Source organism: Hipposideros armiger, unplaced genomic scaffold (genome assembly GCF_001890085.2).
Source record: "Hipposideros armiger isolate ML-2016 unplaced genomic scaffold, ASM189008v1 scaffold_333, whole genome shotgun sequence".
In the NCBI taxonomy this organism is placed as follows: Eukaryota; Metazoa; Chordata; class Mammalia; order Chiroptera; family Hipposideridae; genus Hipposideros; species Hipposideros armiger.
In genome coordinates this window covers 1447101-1470838 of record NW_017731683.1, presented here as the reverse complement: position 1 = coordinate 1470838, position 23738 = coordinate 1447101, and the positions used below count along the sequence as shown (strand labels likewise).

The 23738-nt window shown below is 43.4% G+C and overlaps 1 protein-coding gene across 1 annotated transcript in view; it reads right to left on the bottom strand.

Annotated features, from left to right (window-relative positions):
* RNF150 (ring finger protein 150) overlaps positions 1–23738 on the bottom strand; it is a 195952-nt gene that overhangs the window by 19424 nt on the left and 152790 nt on the right. Inside the window, exons 5-6 of the mRNA XM_019661047.1 lie at positions 22003–22099; positions 14990–15200 (exon numbers count right to left, since the gene is read on the bottom strand). Of these exons, the coding sequence (XP_019516592.1) occupies positions 14990–15200; positions 22003–22099 (308 nt within the window). The remainder of the gene's footprint in view (positions 1–14989; positions 15201–22002; positions 22100–23738) is intronic.

The following is a 23738-nucleotide window of genomic DNA, read 5'->3' as shown; positions in this document are numbered from 1 at the left end:
AACCCTGGAAGTAGAAGATGAGCATATTATAACAGAGACATGCGTCAGTGGAAAGGCAAAGCCCCAACAACATGCCTCGGAGGACAAAACCATTTGACTCTAAGAAACTAGCTACGCACCTTGTGCGAGTTAAGGCATGGTTCTACACGTTCCATAACTATTGGGTCGTCGGGAAAGTCATGATGTATTTTTCTATGTTTTCCAATGCAAAAATGCGTCATGCCTTTCCCGACGACCCAATATAATTGCTCATCAATTGAGAAAACCAAAAACAAAGAAATACAGAGTTCCTACCAGGATTACCTCCTTCCAAGTATGACGCTCCCAAACAGATTGCACTGTATCTTTGGAGGAAGGTAGTTTAGCCGTGACTAATTAGTGCTGTCTTGCAGATCTCAGCTGCCACAACCCAAAGGAACTAGAAAATGCAACCTTGTTGCCTTATCCGTTTTTGTTTAGCAGTTAATTTTATGACACTGAAGACCTTTCCTCAGTGAAATTATATATCTGAGAAAACCCACTGTGACTCTTTGCAAATTCATCTCCTGCTCTGCTGGATCAAGGACTTGAGTATCTCAGCCTGTTAAAGTATTTTCTCTACAGAAAGCACTTCCCTTTACCAGTAGGCGATGCTGGAGTCACTGCTTATGCTCAAAATGTAAGTGAATGCTTGTACCACAGTGTGCAGGGCCGGACCACAATGTTTCATGAGCGAAAGAGCAATAATTACGACAATAAAAAGGCAGTGGCCTCCTGCCCCATTTAGCAGCATTGGCTGCCAGGATGAAACCTCCATTAAGATCACCAACAAGGCAGGCCTGAATAAACATGTGCTCGTAATTCCTACAGATTTTCTTTCGGGATGGAGATCCACCCCACAGGGACCAGTGGTCATCTATATTGCAGGCATGGATACACAGCGTGGGGGCTGTGAAGAAAGATCCACCCCACCACCAATCACAACACTGCACTGACATGTTCAGCTGGGAAATACTCAACGTTGGCTGACTCAACAAGAAATAGGTCAAGACAGTTGGGTTGAAGAGAAAGCTCCAACTCCAGTGCCCCCGAATAGAGTGAATATAGGACAGATACAGACAACATTTGCATAGACTGTGGCGGTCAGACAATACACGCTGAGGATGCGCGCAGCGTCTGTCCTCCTTGGAGCGAGCGTTCTGGGGTAGTGGCACACGTTTTCAAACCCTGGTTTTAGAAAGGATCACAGAGGAAGCCTGATAAGAATGGTAGTTCTCAGCTCCCCTCTGAAAATTCTGATTTAGTAGATCTGGGGTGGGTCCCGTGGGTCTGCACTGTGGTTATAGCCTGAGTGGGCGTTCAGACCGCACCTGAGAAACCCCAGTGTGTTGGTAAGAACCTGGGCTTTGGATGGAGTGACAAGAGCTCTCATCCCAGCCTTCCAGCGACTCAAGGTGTGACTTTTGATGAAGTTCCTGGACTGCTCTCCACTTCAATTTTTTGTATGTAGAAGAGTGATAATAATTGTAAAAGTTAAATGAAATACATAAAGAAAGCTCTCTGCAAGATCCTTGGCACATGCTATATGCCTAATAAAGTCTGAATTCCATCCACCTTATCCTCTGTAGAAAACCAGAAAGAATATTTTTGAATGCTTATTATGGACCAGGTACTTTTCGAAGATGTTTCCATTACATTTAATCACATGAGATAAGTGTTCTTATTCCATTTTTACAGGTGAGGAAATGGAGGCCCAGAGAGGCTGGGCAATGTCCCCAAGGTCACACAGGCAGCAGGTGGCAGGGCTGGGCCTTGACTTAGCTCTAGTGCTGAGAACTTCATTATTTTCGGGGGTATAAATTAGGAACAGGACCTCTCCCTGCTATCCAGTAAAGACCACCCCCCTCTTCACTTCCCAGGGCACTTACCATTTGGTCACGTCCCCTGTCCGCCCATCAGCTGAAGATGATACACTCATTGTGGACACAGACACCCACAAGTATAATGTGGCTATAGAGCGTGTGAGTCTATTGTGCACAGGTGCTACGAACACACTGTACCTAAAATTAGGGACTGTCTTACTGTAGGGGCACATTTCCTCTTCCCAGATATGCGAGAACCTTTAGCTTCATTAAAGAAATAAAATGATATATCAGTTTAAAAGTTGGGGAGCTTTTCCTTCTCAGAGGAGCTAAGTTGGAGCCACAGTTTCATTTCCAGGAATAATCAATTGAGAATCATAATTAGAAACGTTGGGTTCCTCCGCTGTCACATGGTTAACTCCTGTGACCCAGAGTCGATGGCACCGAGTCATATGTCTGTCTGCATGCAGGTGTGCATGTAGACTGTCCACACATGCAGATGTGTGTGTTTATAAAAGCCCTGCCTGAGGCTTGCACACATGCTCCACATGACACGCAGGTATGAACCTGTGCATATGTATGTGTGTTTGTGTGTTTAGGTAGGTGCATATATGTTCCTGGTGTACATGCATGCACACACATGCATGCAATCCACATATGCATGCATGGGTATGCCCGCTCACGTAAGTGTTGTTTATTTATCCCATCACATGAACTTTTCTCAACTTTGTAACAGGGAAGACATACTTTTAAATCCATTGTGTTCCTGCCCAAACTTTGATTTCCAAATCCGATTTTCTAATCAACTCCACATTTAGATAACAGTTGCAGTATTATTCTGGTATTATTTTTCCCTTAAAAAATTCATTCCGCTGTTCTTGCTGCACAGCAGGAGTTCAAGTGCAGCCAATCCTTTCTTGTGCGGACAGCTCTGATTAGGGTGGAAGTCTTCATCTAAAGAAATGATTTGTTTGACAAAAAAGATTTCCATGGAAGTTTAGTCTATAAATCTACTAATTGTTCCTCCCTGCTGTGAACATTAGTTACCAGTCAGTGTATTAACGTTGTGGCTTAACAGTTATACTGCATGGTTTTCCTAATAGGTATTATTTTAATAAGACCTAATAGGATGATTTGCAAAAGTGATTGTCCCTTAGGCATCTGGGTATATGAAAGAAGTACTGTTGCCCTGAAATTGTCTCTAAATTTGGGGTTATAGAGCTGTGGTGAGCTGCAGAGGACATGCCTCGTCTCCAGGGGGGCTGCCAAGTGTCATCATAAGGGAGTGAGGCCCAGGATTGTTGCTGCTTCCAACCTTTTCAAGCTGGAAATTCAGATCCCTATGTGACACCTCGCCCTATTTAAATGTTGACCCCTAGCTGAACATTATCAGGGCCATACTCAACTCACTTGTAGGCAGAGGGACTCACATGTGACATCACTTTGCTACCTTTGCCTACAATAATTCCCAGGAATGCCTAGAGATATAATTGCACGTGCCAAGGCTCTGGGGATTGGTGTGTGTGTGCACACATGTGTACACGTGTGTGCATGGATGCGTGCATGTGTGTGTAGGGAACCTGGCTTGATTCTCACCCCGGTGTCCTGGTGTGTGCTGCACAGGAAGCCTCCAGAGTGAGGAGGAAGGATAGTCCCCCCATCCTGGCTTTCTCAGGCTTTTCCAGTCCAAGTGGAGTGTGACCTAACTGATCACCACCACAGCTGTGGCCTGGATGGAGCTGGGCAGCAGAGTTCAGCCAAATCACTTAACCACAACATATTTTTTTGTCTTCAGAAGTTTCCCTGCAAAATTTTCCCCCAAAGGGAGGAAGAAAGTACAGTGAGGAGTGAGGTTCACCCCGTAAGAAGCCAGTGAGTTAGATGTTTCACATTTTAAAAAACCTCCCAGTGGGTTTCCTAGGTGGGGGTGTGGGACTCAGTTTCTGCGAACTTGGAGGTTTATAGCAATGGATACTTCCAAAGTTTTTGCTCCAAACTGTTCCCAGAGGTTATTAATAAAATTATAAACACAAAAAGGACATCAAGACTTAGCACAGCTGAAATTATTCATTTCTCAAGATCATTTGTCTAGAGGTCTGTATGCTCCAAACACTCTAAGATTGTTGGTAGGGCTGCTGTCTGTGGAATATAACCAATAGAGAGCTGAGTGTAGAAAGGCATAATTACGACTTTCTAGGAACAGACACTAATGGGTTGTTGATTGATTGATGGGCTGCCTAGTGATGATGCTGATAACCTGAGAGGTTTCTCTGGACATGGTGTTCTAAGGACAGTCATTATTTTCTATGAGATCATGGTAATAAAGATCGCAGTTTAGAACTCAGTAGTACTCAGCTGATCAATCAGTGAGAAAGATAAATAATGACAAACAAGCATGCAGCTCTGGCTCAGGAAGTATAGTAATTGTGATAATTGAAGACAAGCAAGGTAGTAACGTCAATTTTCATCTCCACAGACAAATGGTTTAAGCTACACCCTAGAGCTCGCGGGTCTTGGGATCTATCTGAGAAAGGTGCTGTGTAGATATTTTTGTATCAAGACTTTTCAGTGGCACCAATAGATACTTGATATGTCTGTCCACCGTGTGTTCTCATGGGGAGATGGTGTGTACAGTGGGGACAGAGGTAACATTTATGACTTATTGAGTGCCAGGCACTGAGCCAGCAGCTGTATCTACACTGATTCATTTCACCTTCATGATAAATCTGTGAGGTGGGTTTTATTTGCGCCATTTTAAAAATGAGGAAATAGAGGCCCTGGGAGGTTAAGTGAGTTGGCCACTAATTCAGTGGCCAGCCAGGATTTGAGCCCAGACCCACCCAATGTCCATGCCATCCTGTTTCCCCAAGCCTGTGGTATCTCTCAGGAGAGTCAGCCTCACTCATCAGGGGTTAATGTTGCAGGGAGTGTGGATCATATACGACAAACATGAAGAGCTTCATTTCAGCTGCACTGGTTTCTGGGCACTTGGTTTTATGATATTTCCAGGGCATTTGCAGAAGCAGATGCACCATCAGGCATGGGAGCCCTTCCTTTCTCCATCACAGTTTGCTTTGCTGCTGTTCCCGCCACTTCGTCTCTCTCCAGTGCTTTTAATCCCCCGTTTCTGCTGTGTAGTCCAGTATCAATAGCGATAAATAATACATCATCAGTCCATTTCTGCAAGACATTAATCTCCTGCCTTCCTCATGATGGGGAAATGCTTTAGCATCTGTGCTCCTGTCACATAGGGGCAGGGTCACAGTGTCAACCCAGAAGAACTGGCTCTAGGGAGGCTGGTCTGCTGGGGCCTATATATATACACACACATATATACATGTATATGTTTTTCCTTATATATTTATAAATGTATATGTATATATACAACATATATACACATACATATTTTTTCTTTTCATTAGCAGACAAAATGTAAATATATATTGTGATACAGTCTCTTCCACTTCTAACTAGTGCTACTGTGGGGTTCATTTAAAATTCAGCATATTCATTCATTCAACTGTTTGTTGAGTCTAACTGTATGTCGTAAACTGCTGAGTTTTGGAGCATGAAGGTGAAAAGCCACAGTCCAAAATCTGTAAGGACCTATCAGGTTAGTGGGGTGACAGATGCTTTCTCAAGAAATCATAACAGAAGTAACTGTTTAAAAGGAGGTCATTATAGGAGGAGTACCAGGTTCTGATTGGAATCGCAGAAGTCTCCGAGAACATCTCAGAAGGATCTGTGCCACTTGGCCGGTGCAGGGAGAGGTCTCAGGGGCAGTGTATCTGGAACTGTCTGCAGTGGTTTAGAAATGCTTCTGTGTCAAGTGCTGGTGGGAGTGGCGGAAAGTCAGGGAGAAATATTCAGGGGCCAAATGCTTAATGATTTGTTTAGATTAACCAGCTTGAGAGAAGAGATGAGAATGTTTTGAGCAAAATAGTGAACGAAGGTCAGAATTCTGCAGATGATTATCCAGGAAGCAGGGTCAAGACAGACTGGAGAATGTTACGCCTAGGAGCAGGGGGGGTGACAGGGGAGCCATGGCAAAAATCAAGGTAAGAGATGATAAGGTCTTGAGTGATAGCAGTTGCAGAGGGAAATGGCACATAGGGAGAGATTAAAAAGGTAGCATGAATGTGGCTTGGTGATTGTTTTACTATCGAGAGCAATAGAATGGAAAGAATACAGGGTAACCATAAGTTATTGGCTTGAGCACTGGGAAGTAATTTCACTGTAAAAACTGAAGTCACTAACTTATAAAATAAACCTATACACAGCTATATGGCAAATATAGTACAAATGTAGCATGCAATAAGGAAATACTTTTAAAAGTTTGGTACCATTCACTTTTTCTGAGGCCAAGTATGACATACGCGGCTGTAATTTTCACTATTAGAAAAAGCACACTGTGGGGATGGTATGTGAAATGCTAATAAAAAATGCGTGTTGAATTAGTGGATTAATTCTTCAGTGGCAAGTCAACTGACCCTATTTGTCTTTCCTTAGTTTTAGATTTAATCTCTATTTATTTTTTACTGAGTACAGTTTCATTTGTAATAGTAAAAACTGGAACTAATCAAATTAAAAAGCAATTTATTTCACAACAAGGACATAGTTTAACAAGACAAATATGTCTTTAATCTTTTACTCATTCTCTGGGTATTTTCACTCTACTATATTTTTTAATTTCCTAGAGCTCCTCCTCATTCTCTGACAACTCCTATCATCTATTTCTTTTCCGTGGATGCACTATCATCTTCTATCTCTGTAAGGATACAAGTGATGGTTTATAGAATTCTGTGCTCTGAATGTGCTTGATTTCTGTGGAGTTGATTTTGGTTTGTTATGTTCTCTCTCTTAGATTTAGTGGCTTCTTGCACCTATCTAGCCATCCTTGCTCTCCACTCATGTTTATAAATGAGGCACTATGATTAAGTGTGCCTGGGTGGGGCTTGTTACCTGGGGAAGGGACCTCAATATGGGCCCAAGGCGGCTACTAGGTGGCTTGGGATGGGGAGGGAGCCTGGGGCGCCTGTTTTCTTTCCATGGTCTTTCACCCGACCTTCCTCTGGGCACCACTCTGAACTGCAGCCTTCCCCTGGGGAGCTGCTGCCTGTGTCCTGAGGCTCTCCAGAGCTCTGAGAGCAAAACCACTGGCTTCTTATTGGCTTTTCCCTTAGGAGGCACTGAGGTTTCAGCTTTGTCCACTGCACTAAGAGAACTTCCACTCATTTGTCATCGAAAATGTGTGGACATAGTAGTGTCTGCTGGAATGTTTTCTCCGTTCTGACTGTCCGTGTAGGTCTATACCTTTTACCAGCTTCGTGGGGCTTTGTTAGATAACAGAGATAAACTTGTGCGTTCAGTCGGCCATGGCTAACCAGAAATCTTCAGTTGATTCTAGGTGGTTCCTTTACCAAGACGACCAATCCTGATGTCCTTGAGTCTTAAATCACCTGACATGGCACGTTTAATTCTGTTTTTAACTCTGTACTATTAGTTTGGAATAAGTGAGCTTCTCAGCCATTTCTCTGTCAGGGAATCAGTTTAACCGTGTGGTCCAGTATTGGAAAGACAACTGGCCAAAGCAGTAACTCAATGTACCCTCCCCTGCTTCAGTTTTTCCTTTAGGGATAAATGTTACTGTTTGTTTCTGTTGTATAAGAATGCTACAAAGACAGAACAAGATATTATGGGTGAATTATGCTTTGAGATCTTAGGAAGAATGATCAATGAATTCAAGGTGTTTCTTTCTACCAGGATAAAAGCTTTATTTGACAACTGAGGAAATGAGATTGCAGAGAGGGTAAGTGACTTGCCCAAGGGCATACAACTAATGAGGGGCCAAATCTAGACTAAGAGCCAATTTCCTGCCTCTGGCTAGCAGTATTTCCACTGCATCATCTTACCTCAAGGAGCTCCAGGGATGTTCTGGTAGTTACACTCCCCCCCCCCCCCCCCACACTGAATTTCATTTCTGAAATATTTTGACTTACAGAACCCTGAGACTGAATTTTCAGAGCCAATTCTTATGTCATCCAAAAGGTATTTTCAGCTGTTTCTGCTTTCTTAATCTCTGAATGACAGAACTTCCCCCACAATTTGCTTTAGAATTGAAATGCTAAGAGAAACTCAATCTTATTTACACTCCCGGCTTCTCAAACACTGGAAAAAGTGCTGCCCTGCTAAGGGGTTTCCTGACATTCGCTGCCACCTCCCTGCTGAGATCCACGTTCAGTGTGAGAGTCTGGTAAAATGCAGGTCTGCTGAACAGCCCTGTCCCCAGCTCACTCTTGGAACAGCTGCCTAGCCATAACAGTTAGCATAAGCAGGGCCGTACTGGGAGGAACTCATAAAACTGGACATGGTGCTATCAACGAGGAACTCACAGCATGGGACACTCTCCCAGAAATGGATGGATTTAGTCTGCTGGCTGAGTTTGTTTCAGGAAGACAAGTTTCTTCCAAGAGGATGGTATGTCACTTCACATCCAGGCTGAGTGCTCCAAATGGCAATGCAGCTGTGGTCTATATTGATTAACTAACTCCCTGCCAGGCCGGCTGTGAGTCTGCAGACCCTCCATACTCCGTCAGAGGCACCAGGAGCACAAGACAGGAAAACCCTGGAAGCCTGGCCCTGTGTGGGCTTTCTGGGACTGACAAGGGTTTTTAATCCAGGAGGAATGTTATCATGGACAACCCGATGGCTTGTCATTTGGATACTTGCCATCTGGGTCACTTGGTGACCAAGGCATATGCTTATTGCAAAGATCTCTGCTTTTCGAACAGCTGTCCCTCTGTCGAAGCTGTCATTTGAGCCGGTGAGCTAGAGGTGATGTTGCTCCCGGGACCTGGCACCTTCAGAAACACACGGCTGATTGGGGGAAGCCATGTCACAATCTGCAAATGCTTCGTTTTATATAGAAGATGTCCACCATGGCTTCACTGTTTCCTCCAGGGGAGATGAGAGTGGGGTCTAAAATCTTAAAGAGTTGGCTGATTCTGTTGTCTACCACACTCACAAATCAAAGCGGTCATCTTGCCAGGGTTAATGTGAATTTTATGGGCACCCAGGGAGACCATTCTCATCAAGGGCTCCAGCCAGCGTATCTATCCATAGTCAAAAGTAGCCACTTTGTCCTTTCAGGCTTTGATGCAGCAAGTCAAAAAAGCAGACGTGGCTACTCATTCTTGTCCTCCCTCGTAAACACTGGAATACTTTATCTAGATGTGTGTATTTCTGGATGCACCAGTATATTTTGCAGCACATAAAGCCTGGAAATTGCTGCTTTGCAAACGCAGCAAAGTGTGGTTGTACATTTCAAACAGAAATGTGATGTTCATGCCAACCTTCCCTTTTTCTCTCAGTTTTCTTGACTCAGAGGTTCAAAATCAGATTTCCTGGAAAAGTCCCGGTACACACTTTCTCTTGTTTGCAAGGTCAGGCTATGGTCAGAGCAAGCCTAGGGCCATTTAAAACTTTTGAATATGGATGTTCCGAATGCTGCATCAATTGCTCCCCAAACAATAAACATAGAACTTAAAACATGTAAGGCTGAATGTCATTTCTGGCCTAATTTTAAGAAAACGTGTCTTTAGCAATGAAGAATCCCTAGAGAGGTTTGCACTGAGTTGCTCAAAGAAAAGAACGCGGATCATCCCAGAGACTACACACAGTCTGCAGAGAACTCTCTGGAAGTCTTTTCCAAAATTAGCCTGGAGTATGCATCCCTGGAGAGCTCCTGGTGATTGCGGTGATGGCTGTTAACGACGTTTTTCCTCTGAAAATGACTTTTTTTCTGGGCTGCAGTTTTAGCTGTGCTGAGACAATTATTTTTGTCCCAGGAGTGCATTTTGAAGAGTATGAGCATTTCCCCCCACCCCCAAATGCTGACCTATCTCTAGGTTCTTTGCAAAGGGACTGTAGTTTAGTAGCCATATCAGCTAAGACCGTGTCCTCTGGTGAAGATCATTAAGACATTCAGAAACTCATTCTTTGGCATTCTCGTGGGACTCCTCCCGCCTCCGTTGCTCCTGAGATGTGGACAGCAAAGAATGAGACAGCCTCTCCCACCTCTGCCACCCCGTTGTTCCCTGCCCACTGCCGAATGTACCGTGGATATGAAGGGGAGCCTATTCTGTGACTCCGGACCCCACGACCCATTGTGAGGCAATGAAAAGGAGCGAGAGGGAGAGGAAGGTGGGGAAATTGGTAAAGAGATTGTCTGCGGAGAGAATTGCCATGCTGAATTGCACTCCTTTAGCCAAAATGGTAGGAAGGCGTTCCCTTCCAAACTCATGCCCAATGTGGGGTTACAGCAAAGGAACCCCCGAAGGGATGCTGAAATATGTCCCCTATCGGTGGGACTGAGAGAGAACTGACACAAGCCCTACAAAAGCTAAAGCAAACTGTGGACGCAGGTTTCCTTCCTGCCTGGAGTCTGGGGAGAGGGGGAGCTGATGGCCTGGATGAGGTCAAAGGTCAGAGGCGACTGCTATCCTGGAGAGGATGGTCAGGGCAGGTGATGTGTGAATGTCCCAGAGCGGGCCACGTGGGACAGCCAGCAGAACTGGGTTGAAATTGGGCTCTATCCCAAAGGCACTCCTGGAGGATAAGGGCGCTTCAGCAGACAGAGGCTGTGAACTGGCTGCTGGATGCACAGGGACTGCGCGAGGCCTCGTGAGTAAGCGATAGAGGTCCTTCTGTCCCAGGAAGGACTATGATGGAAAGGGCCCGGCAAAAAAAAAAAATTCTTCTGTCTGTGTTTGGGACCTAAAGGGACTCTTAGAACTGTCAGTTACCTAAGAGTGAGCAGGAAATTCCTGCTGGAATTTTCATCCGACGGCAAGGGAATATTACACCCACTCAACACAGTTGTGGACGTGCAGCAAAAATAAAGGTGCATTTTGAATACATCACAAATCATGTTTGCTCAACACATTGGAAACATTACGCTTCTCCCAAGGACCAGAGTTGATAGGAAGTTAGCAAAGGAAGCTTCTCAGAGGAACCCCATGCCACATTTCCTTTCAGCTGGCCGAGGTTTAGCAATAACTCATGTCCACTGCTTCCTTCCATAAAACTTGAAGACCAGGTCTTCTTCTGGCCAAACATCTTATGCCATGTCTCCTGAGACTGTATTCGGGCATATTCGAGACATCTTGATTCTGCCCATCTCCACGTCTCTTTCCAGCTCCCAGCTCTCTCCACCCTCCACTCTCTATCCCATGGGCTAGCAGTTGGGTCATTGTCCTTTGCGATGAAGGAGTATCAAGTAGGTAATGAACTAGAGGCACGACTAGTTCATTGGGTAGTGATTCAGTAAAGGAGGTGGATGGTGGCATCAACAACTTCCTTGAGAAATAAAAGAAAGGTTTCCGTCTCTCCTGAGAAGACGTGGAGCGACACTGAGTATTTTGGGAAGGGGTGATAGAGTCTTCTGCCTTGAGTCTTTCTCTAGCTCCTCTCTGGAGTCTCCAAACACTCAGGGCTGTTTGGTTAGCTGTGTTCTCCTTTGATCCTGAGGAAAATTTTCCCTGCTGAAGCAGTCAACAACCTCCAGCCTGTGCTGAGGGTGTCAGAAGGCAAAGTATGTGCTTGGTGGAATCAGGAAGGCAGATAAAGACCAGTGAGTGACATCTGGGCAGTCAGACCAATGACTTCTTGCATGAGGAGGAAAGAGAAACACTGTGATTTGGGACTGCTGTATGAGGTTATAAAAGGTGAAATATTGGGAACATTAAAGATATACATAAAGAGCATTTTTCTCCCAAATGTCAGACTTGCAACAAGCTTGGATTTCCTTTGCTATATAAATGCTTTGCTTTTCCTGGGAGTTGAAGATGATCCTTTCACGCCAGATTTTCCCATCTTCACTCTAAAGTAAAGACAATCTGCCCTCCACTTTCCCCCACTGAGTGCTGAAATGACTTTTACTTTTTGAGCAACTCACCCACAATCTTTGCCAGGAAAGGAAGAACAGAGGTAGAGATGAATGAGAATTCAAGTAGGAACTACACAAGTTTTTGATCTTTCAGAGGTTTAGAAAAATGGAGAAAAAGAATAAATAAATGATATCAGAAGGTAGCCAGCAACTGTATTCATTTTCTCCCCTTGTTCATCCCCTGAGCACAGCGTAGTTAAGCATGGGACTCTAGGTCCAGTGACTTACCTGTCACAAGCTTATGACCTTAGGCCAGTTACTTTAATCTCTCTGTGCCTCCATTTCTGCATCAGTAAGATGGGGATAAAAGTAATATATACCTCACTGAGTTGTTGTGAGCTGATATTTATATGAGCCGGGATTTAAAGGGTACTTGTTGCATAGCTGGTGTTACATATTTGTTAGCTATTGTTATTTCCTCATGTTCTACTTATTTCTTGGGTCTGTAGGAATGTGAGGTAGGAAAAGATAATGTGAAGAAAAGTCAGGTCCTACCTCCAATGGTTGATTTGTTTGTGATTTGTAGCAATAATGTACCCTAGCTACACTTATTTTTCATCCATATTTTTTTTAGATAGCATTAGAGAGTCCGTCATGATGATGTTGATGAGAACTTGAATCTTTTCACTCATTTATTCCTGCATCTGTGTTTGTTCATTTATTGATTATTTATTTGAGTTGGGGCACAAGGCAATTTATAAACTTTTAGAGAGCAGAAATTTTTCCCCTCAAGGAAGCTGCAGCCATTTGGTTAATGGTATAAACCATTAACATCTAATCAGACTGATTATGTTTGGTTTATTCTGTTAAATCCCCATAAATAAAATGAATCACAAATAAAGGGCCCAGAAAAAATATTTTGTGAGAGACATTCAGTGTCTATACTACGAGACTGATCTCTCTAGCCATGTGCATACCTGCCGTCTGTCTTCAGACTGTAGATGCTGTCTCTCCATCTTTACCAACACCTTCTTTTGAAGTCACTTGGCATTTTTTCTACTGTTGTGAACCTCAAGTTGTTCAATAAACACCTATGGAGTGCCTGCTATAACCTTAACACTCTATTTCTGGCAAAAACAGTTTAGGGATTATAAATTATATAGATACTGGCCATAATTTTCAATTTCATTTTTTGGATCTATGTTAACCTGCAAACTATGCCTTTTCATTTGCCATCTGGGCTTTACTGAGGTATCTGAAGATATAGCCACTCTGCAAATAAGGAATCTAACAGAGGACCCAGTTTTCTCTGGAATATTAAAAAACAACAACATTTTATTAGAAGGAAAATGATGCACTTATGACTTGGTTCTTCTCCTGGGCTCAAAAAAAAGCTCATACCTTCAAGGTTTTTGAATTGCTAGCAAAATTTTATCAGGCCTTCTTGCATACTCCACTTAGGCCACTAATGGTGGGTGGTACCCCTGATGGTAACTGAAGGTGTCCAAATATTACGGGGCGATCCTGTACTCTGAAAAGAGAACTTTGACCTGAGTCACCCCTGACTCCTCTGGGCCACAGTTTTCTCATGGTAAAAGTAGAAGTCTATCATGGGAAAGGTTAAATGACCTTTAAGGTTCTTCTAGCCCTGAATTACTTGGACTCTACATCTGTGTCTGCGCACACACAGCCTCCAGCGACACGTGGCTCCTGACTACTGACATGTGCTGTGCGTGCAAAACACACATCAGGTTCTGAAGAGCTGGTACAAAAAATGTGAAATATTTTGGATATATTGGGTTAAATATATTATTAAAGCAAACTTCACTCACTTTTTAAAATGTGGCTGTAGAAAATTTTAAATTGCTTTTGTGGCTTGTATTATATTAATATTAGACTGCACCACTCTAGACCTTTAAAACAAAGGGGTCAAAATCTTTAAGGGCTTTTAACGTTCAGTGGTCAATGTTTCAATATTGTGGTCCTTATGCCTCTAGAAGTCAAGCTAAAACGCTTATCTACCAAAAACTAATAAACCTCGTGTGGTGAGATATTTACCACCATTAGGTCCTGTGAAAGTTCTATGGTTACAATACTCAATGTTCAACCCCTATGGTATTGTCTCAACTATGTCATTAACAGATTATGGGGAAATACAGCAAAATTTCAAGAGCGATTATTTCTAGGTAGTGGAGTACTGAGTGATTTTGGAATTTTTAAAATTCTTTCCTTCATCTTTCAATCTTTCAACCAATGAGGACCATTATGTTTCTTCATCAGACACATGTAAATCTTTAAATTTCAGCATGAATGATTTTATAAATTCTATAAACATCACAAACATGTAAAAAAGAGGTCAACTTAAAAGAAAATAACTCCAAATATTTTAATCTGCTTTTCTATATTTCCAGATTTTCCATAGTGAATAGGTTATTTCTATCAAGGTAAAAAAAATACACCTTATTTAAAAATGGCAATATCCACTCACCCTTTTAACCTTAAACCTAAGTTAATTTGCATGCTTGTTTTCTTAGAACTCCTGAAGCTGTTATCTCTCCTGTGTTAGATGGGAGAGTAAATATTTTAGGTTTTGGCTTCAATCTTAATGCTAATAACAGCTACTTTAATATTTTTATAACTACCATCAAACAGAGCAGTAATTATTTAGAGTCTATGCAGAAGAAATCCAAAAGATATTTTAATATGCCACCGTGCCCGGGGTTTAGGTTGTACTGGGAAAATGCCCATCCAAAGGGGTGTCATTCACATCTGAGTCCTGCAGTAACAGGGGAAGGTACCCTTCTGCACGCAGTCCAAGCCAGCACACTGAGGAGGGGGCACATGCATGCACACGCGTGCGCGCACACACACACACACACACACACACACACACACACACACACACACTCACACACACTCAAATGAGTGACTGGAGCTGCGCCCTCTCCCTGTCCTGCTGAGCATCCCTTGCAGTTGCTTTTCTCCCCTGCCCTCCACTCTCAGAGGCCAAACCCACTGCCCCACCTGCTTCAGGCACCATGGGGTGTGGGGCAGAGCTGTGGTGGCATTGTGTGGCAGGGAAGACAGAGCCAGGTCTGCTGTCTGCCCTGCTGCCTCTGGAAAGAGCTGGGCTTCTAAAGGCCTGTCAGGTACGATGGCTTAGACTGGTAATGTTTTTATCTTGAGGAAAAGGGTCTTTTTCCCATTCCCGCCGGGCAACAGCCCTTTTGAATACGGCCGTTTAAAGCACAGCAGAACTTACTGTTGGTAGAAAAGATGACTTCTCCCTCCTGCGGGGCGGGGTCTGTATCCTGGACCACCTGCAAAGCTCCCACAGTCCGCACAGCAGGGTCCAAAGTGACGGAACTTTCATTTACGGTGGTGTCGCTTGCGCCTGTGATCTGGTTGGTTGGTGGGCCTCCCAGAGACCCCTCGAAGTCTGTGGGCAAGTCTTCCATGCAGTCGGCATTGGGCTGATGGGAGCAGAAAAGGGTCCACTCTTAGTGTGTGTTAGTTAGAGGTAAATTGTCTACAGCCTAAATGTTTTGTCTCAATGGAAAACCCAGCTCTTAACTGTCTGTTTCCTGAACCACTTTATTTAAAAATATTCCACATATAGTTCTGTAATTAACATGAAACCATCTTCCAAAATTTCCTTTCCAAAGGTTCCATTTAGATCTTGGTACAAGGTTTTAATTCCAGGAGTGGTAATATCTGTACATTACTTAGAGGGAATAACATGATATTTATTTATAATGATAGCCCTTTCTATACAGAGTATTTACTCCTCATCTAGGAAGTAGCTGACAGCCTGATAATTACCCTCAAAGACCCACATGCTGTTTGTAAATATACTGAAGACATGGGGGGAAGGAGGGGGGGACAGAATCTGACTCATTGCGAATTGCTCATCAGAAATACACATAGACACAAACACACACACACACACAAAAGCAAAAGGTAAGACAATTTTCTTGTTGCTGTTATTAAACATAAGCCAAAAAAACAGCTGTAGAAAAACGTCCTACTTACTTCACATGTAATTGATCATACATTTGTCAAATCTTCTAAATTAAAATCATAAACTAGGGGCGACACCATCTAGGGTAATTCATTACCCACTCATTGCAGGACACTTTCCCCCTGTACCTCCGACGGCTCCCCTTGAATACACATGGGAGTTCTCCGCTTTGCACAGCAGCCTGTGTTGGTCAGCTGTGTTCGACTGTTCCGTTACTGGGCAAGGAGGCAAGTTTCACCCTTTGGTCTTAGTTCTGTTTGAAGTGGTAATTGAATATAGGTAGTAGCGCTCTTTCACAAACAACGTTTTGAATGAGTTTCAGTGGTGATACCTCTACTCAAATTCATTTAAAATTATTTTAAAAGGTGGTGGAGGAAAGAGATGGGCTTGAGAAATACTAAGAATATCTGTTAATTTTTTTCCCCCCTCTGGTCTTAACGTCACCCTTGCCTTGAGTGACAATAATTAGATGGTTTTGCACTCCCAGTGGATGAAGGTCAAGATTAGGTGAGAATTCTGGGTTGACGCTGATTGAATTAACACCACAATGACCACACTGTGTTCAAAGTTCATTAAAAGAGAAAAAGCTACACTTCATGGACTCACTGGGAGCACAAAGCAAGAGTCAAGGCACTGGGCTCTGGTTCTCATTTTCCGCTCTTAAATCAGTGTCCTGGGCTTCACATCTGTGTTTGCAACTCAGTTGGAAATCTCCATCATTCCACCAAATCCTCAAATTCATCTCATACCCCTTTTCTTTGTATTCCCTTTTCTGTTGGTCTTCTTCATTTCTACTGAAAGCAGGTCAATTGTTCCAACTCAAGTTGTCTAAAGTCAATTCCCTGAATGACCAATCCACCAAATTTCCTGATTGTGACATTGGACGTGAGCTGTTATGTTATGAACGTCTCTCACCCCATTACTGGTCTCCTCCTCCCCACTATATCCCATTCTCCATTTTCTCACCAGAGCGTTCTGTCTTAAAAACAAACAAACAAACAAACAAACAAACAAACAAACAAACAAAATGACAACAACCCCCCCCCCACACACACACACACAGACACAGACACAGGTATGATTCTTCTTTTCTCCTAAAGAATGAATTACGAGCTCAGTAGTTTAGCAAAACAGGCACTCAACAGTCTCGCCCCAGCCTACTTTTCTGGCCTCACTGTCAGCCAATGGAAACACACAGAACACCACATATTCCCTATCTCAGAGCTTTAGCTTACGCTGTTCCTCTACTCAGGCTGACATTTGCCCTAACCATCCTTCTTTCCTTTCTCATCCCAAGATCTCAATGTGACCCTCCGGGTGAACTCCGAACCACCCCTCAACTTCCAGACCAAATGTCTCCTTTTCTAAGTAGCGTTTCCACCAGGTAGTCATCTTTGATACTCAAATGCTTTAGCCCCACTTCTCTGATGCTGTTATGTTCATTGGTTACTGTGTCTGTCTCACTCTATTAGTCAATAAGCTTTTTAGTTAAATCTGTTTTATTGAGATATAATTGACATGTAATATTGTATTACTTTAAAGTGTACACCATAATGATTTCATATATGTATGTATTGTAAAATGATTAGCAAAATAAGTTAACATTCTTCACCTCACATAATTACATTTTTTTTGTGTGATGGGAGTTTTTAAGAGCTACTCTCTTAGCAACTTTTAAATACACAATACAGTATTGATAAGTATAGTCACTATGCTGTACATTACATCCCCAGAACTTATTTATCTTATAGTTGGAAGTTTGTATCTTTTGACCACCTTCACACATTTTGCCAAGCCCCTCACCTCTGGCAACTATTGATTTGTTCTCTGTTTCTATGACGCCACATATAAGTGAGACGCAAGCTTTTTAAAGCGAATCAATACACTATATTGATCTTGAATTCCAAACCCTCACATAGTGCCTGACAATTATTAAGTGGTCAGTAAATGTGGATTTGAAAATTTTATCTGAGTCTCATTTTACTGCTCTGATAAGTTGGGAACCTAGATCAATTAAGGGGGGATTTGATAGGATGCTTTAAAAGCTGTCAAATTCTGTGCAAAGGGAAGGTATGCCATTGCAGGGTAGCAGAATATGCCACCCCAAAACATGTTATGGGGGCATAAGGATTATTTTGAGCTTAAACAACTGAGAAGTAGATAAAAAAATGCTCTCTGTTCTCTCTCTATTTGCCGAAAAGCAGTATATAAATTTGTAAAGGTGTCCCCTTCTCTGTACCAGGAAGAGAACATTCTTATCATCAATGATTGGGAGTCAGCTCTGAAATGGATCTATACAAACCTTACTAACATGCCCTTACTCACCATTAGTTTCCTCCATACACAGAGTGTGCCAAAAAAAATGTACATACATTTTAAGAAAGGAAAAAACTGTATTAAAATTGTAATACTCAATATATACTGATAACCAAAGATGAATACAAGTCATGTATATACATTTTTTTGGCACCCCTGGTATTTACCTTCCACAATCTGCTTTCCTAGAAACTCAAAGTCCTTTTTTGTAGTCTTGTCACTTCTCTAAATATTTATTGCTTTCTTGAAGATGCTATATAAGTTCAAGTTCTAATCACCCCTTTGAGCTACTCATCACTACACGCTCCCATGTGTGATGCATGTGTGAATTAGCTTCAGAGGGAAAAAAACTTTTCCCCTTCCTCTACACTATGTAAAGATGCTTCTAAACAAAATCCTTTGTGTGTAGGGGTATTGGGGAGGAACAGGTTTCACAAGGAGGATCCTGTGAGGATTGTTCTTTCAGCCATAAGCATCTGAATTCAATCCTACATGTGATAGCATACAATTGATATACTTTTCACAATATTTCATTTGCTTGTTGATATTGTTTCTTTATTTCTTTTCTTTTTCTAAAAAAATATATTTTATTCATTTTGAGGCAGGGTGTTTGCTTTTACCTTGTGAACTAGTAAAAACAGTATTATATCTTTCACAGAACAAGGAGCGGGAAAGAGAGAGAATTAGCCCAGTGAGACCGTAAGTGGTAGCGGGTATGAATAATCTGGCTTAGATATAGTATTTAATACACCAACCTCGCTGACTCTCACAGTTTATATCTACTCTAAATGGTTCATTAAATAGACTATATTGAAAAGAAACCCAATTTATATGCCTCTAAGAGACATGACAGTCCTAATGTTTAGTAAAAGGTGTCAAATGAACATGGCATAGGTATTTAAATTCTGGTTATCATGGGGAAACTCCGCAAATAAACCAACTGCCAAATAGTTAGGGATTTGTGAATACTCCAGCTATTTAACAACTGTCACCCTATTCCTGTTATTCCTAGTTGGTAATAGTAATGGGAGAAAGAAGGCATTTGCTGGCATATGAAAGACCCAGTTTACACGGTACCTTATAGACATAGTCACTGAAACCCGTGTTCTGCCATCCTACAGAGAGACACACTTAGACCTGACTGGACAGAAAGGAGAGTGACACAGCATAATGCAGATAAAAGGATGAAAACACTCCTGATAACAAAAGGACTTCTCCCTGCCTTTCAGTCGAGTGTTTTATTTCTCTTGGCAAAGCATAATGAAAAAAGATACCCTTCTTAATGGAGATTTCGTGATCTCCGAGCTGTGCTTTCATTCTTGAGTTCATTTTAGAGAAATCCACTTACAAAATGAAAACGTCCCCAGCTCTTAGCTTTCAACTTAACATTTATTGGCCTTATGGCCCTGGCAGGCACAAGGATGCTCAGTGAAAAACAACAAAACCAAAACCACAAAAACGCCTTACTACCTGTATTTGGACAATCTAGTGGATCAGGATTACAACCAAGTGGTTGGCGAGTGGACACTGTTCAAAGGAGGATGAGGGTGAATTTCACACATGGAGCTCTGTGACTGGCAGCCTACAGACTCTGAAGGGGGACAGTGCCACAGGCATTTATTGAGGACTTAACATACATAAGGAATACAGAGATGAGGGACCAACAGGTACCAGTTATCAGAGGGAGAGTGACAGGGCCTTTTATATTCTTCTTGGTTAAGAAGACATGGCGTATAAGGACGTTAGGAAAACTGTAAAACCATTCTTCAAGTTGCATACAAAGGGTTTTCGTTAGCTCTAGGAAGTGTTTCCTAGTTGAGAAGGCTGTGAGCTTGTCCCATGACATGGAAAATTCTAAGAATGGAGTAAAAACCTTCATCTCTTCGGTATAAGTTAGGCACGGTGCTACCCAGTGACCAAGGGTGGAGTGGAACAACATCCAAAATGCCTCCCAGGTCCAGGCCTCAGTATCGTCCTCCAGGACAAAACCAGCAGAACCTCGGGAAGGCAGAGGGTAGCCACATGCCTGGGCACTTCGTGAGAAGCCACACATTACGGACCTTCTTCACGGAGGATGCTCTGCTCTCTGGGCGACCTTGGGTGCCTGTCACCTTCCTGTTCGGCTGGCCTTTAAGAATCCTTGGCAAAATCCAAAAGGTGCTACTTATTTTTCTGGAAGTCAAGCATGCTAAGTAAAATCCAGACTTGATAGGCATAAACTGGCCAGAAGGCCTAACGGCTAAAAGTTGCCATGTTATTAGTTTTGAAAATAAGCCAAATGGCCACCCAATAATTCTAGTTTAAAAATGATGAATAGTTGTATTCTCAAGTCACAAGTAGCTTCTGGAGAAGTTAAACCACCTCAGGAAAAGTTTTGAGTCAAACACTACTTACAATGGTACAAACTTTGATTTCACTGTCCTGACCAAGGAGCACTGGGATCAAAACTGAGGAGCTCTGAAAATATCCCAAGCAATATGAGTTAGGTCAAATGATGTGTTTTTCTGCTTTTAATTGTGAGTATGTACTCCAACTATTTTGGCGACCAAAGGCACGCAAAGGCAAACACAAGCATACATATATTTCCCCCTCCCCTTGTAAGACCCAGTTACAGCCAGAAAGGTGAAAAGTGCAAACACTGAGCTCATTTTCTAAGTCAGCGCTATCTGGTAGAGATGTTGGGATTTTACTAGTATTTCCCATTCACGGTAATTGATTTTCACCTTGAATGCATTATGCATTCATAACTCTGGTCTGAAAATTTAATGCATTGCCTTTCAGCATCTAGCTCAAAGCGATAGTCACACAAGGTGATTTGTGTCTGGTGTATCAACCATGAAAATCAGCTCACAGCTGGCACAGAGGCAGCGGGTACAGGGGCGGAAATTCAGCCAATGGTTGACATCATCATGCTTCAGGTGTGCCCTCTCCAGCAGTCACCCTGATAGTCCTAGAATGATAGCCCTTGGGCATTAAAGAAAACCTCTGCTATCTGATCTGATCCTTCCTGCTCAGTGACATCTTGGGACTGTTAACATTCTTTGTTCTCTGCCATCAGTGCAGTGAGGAGTGACAACAAGGAGGCTGTAGCACAGTGGACAGGGAGGGGCAGAGGCTGGTCTGTACCCTGATTGCCTAGCTTCTTTTAGGCAGCGCCTGCGTTTTTTGCACGTCTGTCTGTACAGCCCTTGGTTTGCTGACCTGGCTTGCTTCCTGCCCTCACATAGCAGCCGGTGTGTCACCAACCACCAGTCTGTGGCTTCACTTGCTGTGGGCCTGGGAAAGTCTTCCCCTGGAGGGTCAAGCCAGCCAGCTGGTGGGATTCTCTCTGCCCTGGAGGAGACACTTAATTTTTTAAAACATAATTGAGGCACAAGCTTGATGACCACACTAGAGCTAAGTGGCTTTGGCTCTGGTTTCCTGCTCCCTCAAAGTCTCCACAGAGGTCTGAGCGGGGCAGAGGCTCTGAGCCAGACTCCCAGCAGTGGTCCTTCTGCCCATTGTTGGGAAGGGTTGGTTTCCTCTGCAAGCTAGGCGACCGTGGGGCCAGGTCAGAAAGTGTGGCCTGCAGGTCTCCCCGGGGACGGTGCAGGGGTAATGACACAAGAGGAAATCGATGTACAACTGGCCCATTGGGCCTCTGCTGGTGTCTCCCCTGTGCTCACACATGGAAGAGAAGTTTATGAGCTGCACAAGCAGCATCTCGACTCACAGACAAATAAAATGGACATCGTGAGAGGGTCATGATGTTCTCGGGTTGAGAAAAAGTGAGAGGAAAAGTGTTTTCAGACATGGGATGTCTCTTAGGGCCTCATCAGATGACACCCCTGCTATGGGATTGAAGGGACATAGAAAACCCAGGTGTGGTGTTTGGTCCCTGCTTTGGGGGTGATGCAGAAAGACAGACATGACGATGCTGGAGGCTGTGCTGTGCTTACCGGGATCCCTAGGGCTTTAAGAATGTTCATCTTGCACATGGGACAGGTGCGATGGTCTAGAAGCCAGGGGTCAACACAGGACTTGTGGAAAAGATGCCTGCAATGAGAACCATACATCTTAGAGCGGCGGCAACTGCAGAGACGCCCTAGTCCACCACAGCCCAGGGACTCGTCCAAGGTCACTCGGCTGCTCATTGGCAGAGCCAAGACTTGAACCTCCGTCTCCAAACACCTGGGGAAATGTGCTCCTTGTTATACCCTGTGGAGATACAGTCAAACTCCGTCTGGATCCCAGGAGTGTCCTATAGGACTCCAAGTGTCAGAAAATGTAGAGAATGTACAAACAGAGAGATATTCCTCTTTCTCGGTGGGAAGAATGTTGACCGGAAAGAACGCCAGCGGGGAAACTGACACAGGCCTTTCCAGATAACTTGAGAGATGCTACTTTTCCATATGTTCTAGCAATTGTCTTTGTGTCAGAAAGCTTTGGGTTCAAATGCTTAAACAGGACCAAATTACAGAAGTGTGTAGCAAGGGCCACCTTTGAAACTGAACTTGAAACATACCCACGTGCCAAGGATGGGATTAGCTGTATACAAGGTACAATTGGACTGGCGATTAGAGAAAGGAGCGTAGCGACCTGGATGTGTCCATTATGTTTGCAGGTTATTGTTGAGAATGCCCTGCCCATTTGCTGCTTGGAAGGTGTGTATTGCATGCACTCATTCCTTCATCCATGCCTTCACTCAGCAAGTAGTGTGTGCCCAGAATTGTGCCATTGCCGAGTTGGCGTGGTAGAGATCTGGCCCCTTCCCTTAGGGAGCATAACAGGAGAGGCAGACATTAATACAATAATATAAATAAGCTACTTAATGACAACAGTGCTGAGTATGACCTCAGGAGAACAGGGAGTTTTGTGGGGGCTACTAACTGGGCGATTTCTCCTAGTTCAGGTACACAGGGAGAGTCCCTGATGAAGTGCCAAGGCTAAGGCCTGAGGGCTACAGGCATTGTCCACGTGAAGGGGCGCGGACAAGAAGGAGACTGTTCTAGGCAGAACAACTGGCTCGGACAAAAGCCCTGAGCTGGGCACTGGAAGAAAGCCAGACCCAGTGCAGCGGTGAGGGAGGCGCTGACGCTGGATGGAGCCCCCCTACCCTCTCCCACCCCTCCCTGCCTAAGCAATAACAGCCTCCCTGTGTTCTGGCTCTACAGTCAGGAAACCAGTTCCTAATCTGCTCACTGACGGCTGTTCCTCCTGGGAAAAAAGTCAAACATTCTGTCCCTTTGATCGTTCCTGGGAGGCGGGCTCTGCTGTGTCTCCTGCACACACGTTGGAGTCAGAATGACGGCAGGGCCCATTCTTAGCTGTTTTATCTTAAATAAGTCACTTATATCCCAAAGTTGCATTTGCTCATCTATAAGACGAAGGTGTATCTATTCATGCAAAGAAGACTTCCCTGCGTCTCCAAGCCACAGAGTCATTCCCTCACCTCCTAAGTTATTTCTCTCTATGCACTGGTCCTTCCCACAGCAACTCTGTGATGGTTAGTTTTAAGTGTCAACTAGGCCAGGCTATAGTACTGGCTAGTACAGGCTATTCAGTGAAACACTAATCGAGGTTATTTTGTAGATGGGATTAAAAATCAGTTGATTTTCTTTTCTTCTTCTTTTTTAAATTGTGAAATAAACATTTTTAAAATTAGTTTCAGCTGTACAACACAGTGCAATAGTTA